The sequence below is a fragment of the Conger conger genome, chromosome 14 (assembly GCF_963514075.1).
Source record: "Conger conger chromosome 14, fConCon1.1, whole genome shotgun sequence".
Classification (NCBI taxonomy): Eukaryota; Metazoa; Chordata; class Actinopteri; order Anguilliformes; family Congridae; genus Conger; species Conger conger.
Window position 1 is genome coordinate 8,833,102 of NC_083773.1, and position 8,496 is coordinate 8,841,597.

Genomic DNA, 8,496 nt, shown 5'->3' on the forward strand with positions numbered 1-8,496 from the left:
TCAATTATTCAGTGTGTGTGTGAGTGAATCATGTGCCAGTTTAATCCATCTATATGCACACACTGTCCAACGGAGTTTAAATACACAGCTCAAAAAAATAATAAAGGGAACACATAATCATTACAATGTAACTCCAAGTCAATCACACTTCTGGGATATCAACCTGTCCAGTTAGGAAGCAACACTGATTGTGAATCAATTTCACCTGCTGTTGTGCAAATGGAACAGACAACAGGTGGAAATGAGAGGCAATTAGCAAGACAACCCCGGAATGGTTCTGCAGGTGGTGGCCACAGACCATTTCCCTGTCCTCATCCTTTCTGGAAGATTTTTGGTCACGTTTGCATTTTGCCAGTGCCCTCACCACTAGAGGTAGCATGAGGCGGTGTCTGAAACCCACAGAAGTTGCTCAGGTAGTGCAGCTCATCCAGGACGGCACATCAATGCACGCTGTGGCAAGAAGGTTTGCTGTGTCTCCCAGCATAGTGTCAAGAGCATGGAGGAGATACCAGGAGACGGGCCAGTACACCAGGAGACGTGGAGGGGGCCGTAGGAGGACCGCTATCTGCTCCTTTGTGCAAGGAGGAACAGGAGGAGCAAAATGACCTCCAGCAGGCCACTAATGTGCATGTTTCTGCTCAAACTGTGAGAAACAGACTCCATGAGGGTGGTATGAGGGCCCGACGTCCACAAGTGGGGCCTGTGCTCACAGCCCAACACCGTGTAGCCCGATTGGCATTTGCCAGAGAACACCAGGATTGGCAGATTCGCCATTGGCACCCTGTGCTCTTCACGGATGAGAGCAGGTTCACACTGAGCACGTGTGACAGAGTCTGGAGACGCCGTGGAGAACGTTCTGCTGCCTGCAACATCCTCCAGCATGACCGGTTTGGCGTCATGGGTCAGTGATGGTCTGGGGAGGCATATCCTTGGAGGGCCGCACAGACCTCCATGTGCTAGCCAGAGGTACCCTGACTGTCATTAGGTACCGGGATGAGATCCTCAGACCCATTGTCAGACCATATGCTGGTGCAGTGGGCCCTGGGTTCCTTCTGATGCATGACAATGCTCGGCCTCATGTGGCTGGAGTGTGTCAGCAGCTCCTGCATGACGAAGGCATTGATGCTATGGACCGGCCTGCCCGTTCCCCACACCCGAATCCAATCGAGCACCTCTGGGCCATCATGTCCCGTTCCATCCACCGACGCCACGTCGCACCACAGACTGTCCAGGACGTTGACTGATGCCCTGATCCAGGTCTGGGAGGAGATCCCTCAGGAGAACTTCTGTCGTCTCATCAGGAGCATGCCCAGACATTGTAGGGAGTGCATACAGGCACGTGGAGGCCACACACACTACTGAGCCTCATTTTGAATTGTCTTGAGGAATTTCCACAGAAGTTGGATCAGCCTGTGATTTGATTTTTCCACTTTTATTTTGAGTATGATTCTGAATCCAGACCTCCGTGGGTTAATGATTTTGATTTCCATTGATCATCCCTATGTTATTTTGTTCTCAACGCATTCCAGTATGTGATTAATAAAGATTTTTAACTGGAATATTTAATTCATCGAGATCTAGGATGTGTTGTTTAAGCGTTCCCTTAATTTTTTTGAGCAGTGTATTTCGGACAAATACGCTCCTGCTATTATCAGATGCAATTAAGCTGTCCAATATTTACCTCTGCTTTTACTTATTTGCCAGCCACGACACACTCGTATACTATTCAGGCACGCACCAAAAAGTTGACTTAACCTGAATAACCGACATCAGTACATTTTGGAGAAATATTAAGCTGCTACACAATTTACAAGTATGTTAGCTGCCTGTGCACACAACAAATGGTCTGTGTTCAGAACAGACGCACCCTTCCTTTCTGTAACGGCAAAGGTGCCGGAATAAACATTTAAGTCTTAACAATAAAACTGGTGCATTAAATCAGTCTCATGTACACACGCAACCAGGATGAACGTTTACCTGAACGCCCCAGTGTGTGACGTTGTGTAGCTGCCGTTGCGCTAAACTGACAGGTAGGATACTGGCTCAGACTGCATATGTGCATGGAGCTCAGTGACACAAGCTGAGGTATCCATCCACCCATTCATCCATTATCTGAACCCGCTTATCCTGATCAGGGTCACAGGGGGGCTGGAGCCTATCCCAGCATACATACTATCCCAGCCAAAAGGCAGGAATACACCCTGGACAGGTCACCAGTCCATCGCAGGGCACACACACCATTCACTCACACACTCATACCTATGGGCAATTTAGACTCTCCAATCAGCCTAACCTGCATGTCTGGACTGTGGGAGGAAACCCACGCAAACACGGGGAGAACATGCAAACTCCGCACAGAGAGGCCCCGGCCGACGGGGATTCGAACCCAGGACCTCCTTGCTGTGAGGCGGCAGTGCTACCCACTGCACCATCCATGCCGCCGCGCCAAGGTATCCATTAACCTTTATTCTGTTGCCAGTTTCACCAGAGTTCATACAAAGAACGTCTCTGTGCTTAAAATAAATACTCAGCCTTGACTTGAGCTCTGGCCATTTAGGAAGGATTTAAAAAAACGTTACAATTGGTGTCTCGGTGGCGCTGCCTGTAGAGCACTGACCGCATGCTCATTGCGAGCCGCGACGTCGGCGGTTCGAATCCGACCGTCCGACATTTGTCGCATTTGTCTCTCTCGCTCCCATTCTTCCTGTCTCTCTATACTACATACTGTCCAATAAAGCTGAAAAAGGCCTAAAAAATATCTTTCAAAAAAAAAGTATAGGAACCCATGACCATTTAATGCATGAAATGGCGTGCTAGTTAAGTTATTCCAAATACATATTTGTAGGCCATATTGCCAGTTGCCTGAATTTTTTAACACGGACGGAGAACCACAGTAAAGGCAAGGCAGTAGAGGACGCTGGGTAAATCGCTGAGACTAAACTTGAAATTAAAGTAGGCTCCAATCTTTAGCGTCAACGGTTTCCCTGGGTCTCCAGGGATGGATTGGGAATGACAAACCCCTCCTGAGGAGAAAGAGAACGTAGCATTTAAAGGTACAATAGGTAAGATGTTTGTGTTAAAACACTGTTACAAGATTGTAAATCCCTTCCTACAATTGAAAAAGGCTCACTGACATGTTGACTGCCTGTGTTTATAGTGCTTAAATTCTGGGTTCAAAATATAGTTGACTGACCGACCAAAACATTGTATAGCTGCACAATAATTCAAGCATATTGGTTTAAAATTGGTTCTAATTGCCACAACTAATGAAGTGGTTGAAGTGATGTTGGTTGCACAAGCATTACATTACATTAATGGCATTTGGCCGACACTCTTATCCAGAGCGACGTACAGTCGATTAGACTAAGCAGGAGACAATCCTCCCCTGGAGCAATGCAAGGGTTAAGTGCCTTGCTCAAGGGCCCAACGGCTGTGTGGATCCTATTGCGGCTACACCGGGGATCGAACCACCGACCTTGCGGGTCCCAGTCACGTCCCCTTAAAGCACTGCGCTACAGGCCAGCGTGGTGGCAGGTGGTGGTCTCTGCACTTGCACAAACCTCTATCGCGTAAAGGATCTCCAGGATGGTCTTCAGCGCGGAGTCTCCCACTCCCTCCCTCTCCTGGCAGATGAGCTCGATGCTCCGCAGCTTACTGAAGTAGAAGTCCCGCTCCTTTTCCAGGTCCTGCAGGGCGGACTGCAGCACGACCACCTGGAGGGGGAGGGGGAGGGGGAGGGGGGGGGGTCGATGCTGTACAGTTACTGTACACGGCTCATTTGCTGAATGCTACAAAATTCCCTGCACGGTTCTATCCCACTTAAGATAAGAAGACTTCCTGAAGGCGATCCTCTGACCTCCTGGAGCAGATCAGCAGTCGTCATGGCGACGCTGCCTGACGATGGCCCCTGCCCCCGATTGGCTGCTGTGTTGGGCGGAACGCTCGGCTCACCTCCCATTACCGCCGGCTGAGGGTCTGAGGAAAAGCAAGCAAAACAGTGATGACATCATACAGACAATGACATCATACAGACAAACTCATCATACAGACAATCACACCAGAGACAAACTCATCATACAATCACACCATAGAGACAAACTCATCATACAGACAAACTCATCATACAGACAATCACACCAGAGACAAACTCATCATACAATCACACCATAGAGACAAACTCATCATACAGACAAACTCATCATACAGACAATCACACCAGAGACAAACTCATCACACAGACAATCACATCATACAGACAAACTCATCATACAGACAATCACACCATAGAAACAAACTCATCACACAATCACATCATACAAACTCATCATACAGACAATCACATCATACAATCACACCATACAGACAATCACATCATACAGACAAACTCATCATACAGACAATCACACCATAGAAACAAACTCATCACACAATCACATCATACAAACTCATCATACAGACAATCACATCATACAGACAAACTCATCATACAATCACACCATAGAGACAAACAAATCATACAGACAATCACATCATACAAACTCATCATACAGACAATCACACCATAGAGACAAACTCATCATACAGACAATCACACCATACAGACAAACTCATCATACAGACAAACTCATGCTGAACATGACCCCCATATTGCACATATCAGCAATGGCCAGAAAAAGTAGGATTACTCTACATCAGACCTCACAGGGGCAGCAGGTCACACACAGGGTCAAAATGTGTCCGTGGCAGAGTTACGTAAGGAAAGGATTGAGTGCTTCCCTCCTCCTGTATCCCCCAGGCTTACAGCTGTACTCAGAGTTGGGAACTTCGACTGTACTGGCAATAGAAACAGTCTCCTGGTCTACTCTGGCTTCCAGTGGCTTACAGTAGTTGGCATCAAAGAATTTCTTGAACCACTGCACAAACTCAAAGTTGTCCTGGAACTTCCCTCGGATCAGTTTCTCCACAGGGATGACCTGGAGGAGGGTGCATTTACATTTTTGTCATTTGGCAGACACTTTTAATCCAAAGCGACTTACAAGTGCATAGGTTCTACCACAAGTCAAAGCATCACATCCAGAACTAGGAAAATACACATGAAATGCTGTTCTAAACGTATAGTCGCCATCATAAGTGCAATTTTTTTTTGGGGGGGGCTTAGACAAGGATAGGGGTATCAGAAAGGGGGGGGGGGGGGGGGGAAATCAGGAGGGAGGACTAAGGTAGAGTTTGAATCTTATTGTGGGGTTAGAACCAACGACCTTGCGTGTCCCAGTCACTTGCCTTAACCACTACACTACAGGCCGCCCTACAGTTTACTGTCTGTCTGTGATCATTCTGCAGGTTAGCTTTGCCACACCAGGCTCTATCTGCATGTTTGCATCAAACACTCCAGCTGAAAGAACGGCAGCTTTTTTACCAAGGTTCAAATCTACACAACATTCCAATTTTTATTTCCTGAAAGCCAATAATAAAATAACGAGAAACAGAAAGGAATTAATAAGAACTGAAACAAGGGGCTGAAATATCTGAGACAGTAAGCAAAATAGATAAATACTGTGTACAATATATACTGTCAATGGAAAAAAACCATTGATTGACTAAATAAAACAAAAAAAATACGCACTTTGTCAACCTGCATTTTCCTAAAGCTGGCTTGCAGTATCTTGAAGTTGTGGATGAATTCATGTTCCAGTCTGGCCTGGAATTTGACCTTCTTCAGAGACACACAGTCCCCAAACAACATGTGCATGAGCTGGCAATAGGCAGCCCCTGCAAAGACGACAGGAACAGATTTCACCACCTTTAAACCCCTTATTATGGTGTTCATAACGCTGCAAGATCATTCTTGAGTGAGTATGTAATATTGGGGGAGACATGGCTCAATATTGGGGGTGACATGGCTCATGTCGTCTGGCAGTCGGAGGGTTGCCGGTTCGATACCCCCGCCAGGGCTGTGTCGAAGTGTCCCTGAGCAAGACACCTAACCCCCATTTGCTCCTGATGAGCTGATCGGTGCCTTGCATGGCAGCCAATCGCCGTTGGTGTGTGAATGCGTGTACGAATGGGTGAATGAGGAGCATCAATTGTGCAGCGCTTCGGATAAAGGCGCTATATAAATGCCAACCATTTATATGCGGAGACAGCGACAACATTATAAACCAATGGGACATCAGCAACGGGAAGTATAATTTCACTCAACAGCCACGGTCAGCTGTGTCCTTGATCACATGCCTCATCACACGTAATGTGAGGAGTAGCGAGCAGTGATGTGAGACAGCTTCATGAACTCCCCCTCCTCCATGGGTGATAAACACCAAATAAAAGTTTTCATGCTGGCAATGTGTAGCGACGGCTAATTACAGGGCCTATGTACAGAGATGACGCATCAGCAAGTGCATTATGTTGTTTATGTATAATGGAATTGGCCGATACAATTATGTGTGCTAACGCAATGTTCATGGTTAGAAACACAACATGTCAGGCCTAGCTACAATGGGAGGCCTTACAATAAGCCTGCCATTTTATTAAACAATGTAGCTCTGATATTAAGGGACTTCTCTAACCGTATAGCAGCCTCACACGGTGTCCTGGATTTACCGGTAAGGTCTATCCCCTGTTTGAGCCTGAACAAATGGTATTGCTGTCAGCAGCAACTGCCGTTATGACAAAATAGCTTACTTATTACAAATGTACCGACACTGAAAAATGTTAATTTGGCAACTCGGATAAGGCGAGCTGACATGCCACAGTATTCTTAACCAATCTGGATTTTGAATGATATTATTACATTTAAAGGCACAGGACAATAAACACAGCCAGGAGTGGCCTCGGAAAAATAATAAGTAATATTATATCGCACAATGAGTTAACATCAATATTATATGAGTGGAAGTCAAAATTATTTTGCAGTAAAAAAATTATGGAGCCATGGAATGAGGAAACTGGCTTTTCAAAATCATATCACTCGCCTATCAGCAGGGGGAATCATTATATGCTGAGGTTTATAACGGAAAGCTGGCCCCTTGTGCAAGACCAGCAGCTATATTAAATAATATTACAAAATTCAACTTTTAGAAAACTTTGGAATATGAACCAACCTGGACCCTCCCCCATCATCACTCTTGGGAATAAACTAGAGCACAAGATTAGGATCAGTTCGTAAGGGACAAATTTTTGTAAAATGGACATTAAAGCAATCACTTCTTACTTACTTCTGACTGACAATTTTACACTCAATTGAGAAAAGGATGACACTCAATCCACTCACCTGAGCACAGCAACTCAATCTTTGCAAGGGCTATTTTCGAAGTTTCGTTTACCCAAATAAGGATGTCATGGCGACTAAGGTTGTCACCGGTCGCTGAGGTCGAATACACGTTCACAGCCATTATAAGCAAACTACAAGACCAGAAATGACATGTATTAATTAGAAACTAATTATTGTCATGTAATGTACTGAAATACACCCACAGCTGATTCAATTCAAATTATTTGCCCAAAAAAAATCACTTGTGCACTGACGTATATTGTACGTGTAACTACAGTTGTAATTACCAATCAAATTCATTAAAATATTGCCTAAAAAATAACATTTGCAGCGACAGTAAGTAAGGTTATTAGTGTTAGTAACATTTCATTAGGACATCAGACAGGCGTTTCTACCCGATTTACACGGATTAACGTTACAGTTTAATACCATTCGCATTGTTTGAATATTTTACAGAAACAATTCTGGTCATGGATATCAAGCACCATTCGCGCTAGAAATGAACCCCAACCGTTATGTAGCGCATCTTCCGGCGTACAAAACTACAACCAGTGAACAGTTAAATGTCTGCAACAAATTCTGTTGCGAAGCTATAAAGTCTAGCATTGAACTATAAAACATAGCTAAGTTTGAATTCGAAACAAACGTTTGAAATCGTAGCTAACTAACGTTCTCTAATTAGCTAGACGTCTTAGCTAGCTAACATTAACTACAGGTTAGCTTCTGCATGGTTTTGTATGTTCTTTCAATAAATGTTCATTGACCACTATGAATGTATATTGCCATGGCCTTTGCGGTGAATACAAAATATTACAATATAGCTAATGTTTTTCTCTTTACCCACACCTTGCCACTGCCAGCCCAGAACCGTGGTGGAAGTTCCCGCGCCTTCACGTCCATGACGATGACCTCGCGCCACATTGACCAGGCGCAAGGCTGATTCTGTTGTAAACATCAACGCGATTGCTAGGTACCAAAAGATATACAATAAAGTATCGCAGGCATCTCTCCCTTTCAAATGCCTGCCCGATGTGGCAGCTTGTTCACAATTGTTCTGTGTTTGAAAACAGACTTGCACCCTTCCCTGTTACGGCAGATGAGTATGACTACCTCAGGTAGGTAGGTAGGTAGCCATGCAAGGCCTTGGCTGCAGAGAACTGTAAATTCAGGACAAAGGGAATTTCTCAATATAAGAAATTAATGAAGGAATGAATAACCTTCATTGCAGG

The 8,496-nt window shown here is 45.0% G+C and overlaps 1 protein-coding gene across 1 annotated transcript; it reads right to left on the reverse strand.

Annotated features, from left to right (window-relative positions):
- Positions 1-2,972: 2,972 nt before the first annotated feature.
- On the reverse strand, positions 2,973-8,284 carry LOC133110128 (microtubule-associated protein RP/EB family member 1-like). Its single transcript, XM_061220008.1, has 7 exons — positions 8,114-8,284; positions 7,268-7,398; positions 5,624-5,769; positions 4,810-4,973; positions 3,857-4,007; positions 3,561-3,713; positions 2,973-3,023 (listed from the first exon to the last, which is right to left on the reverse strand). Exons 2-7 carry the CDS (start codon positions 7,386-7,388, stop codon positions 2,973-2,975), a joined length of 786 nt encoding a protein of 261 aa, XP_061075992.1. The 5' UTR covers positions 7,389-7,398; positions 8,114-8,284.
- Between the last annotated feature and the right edge of the window lie 212 nt (positions 8,285-8,496).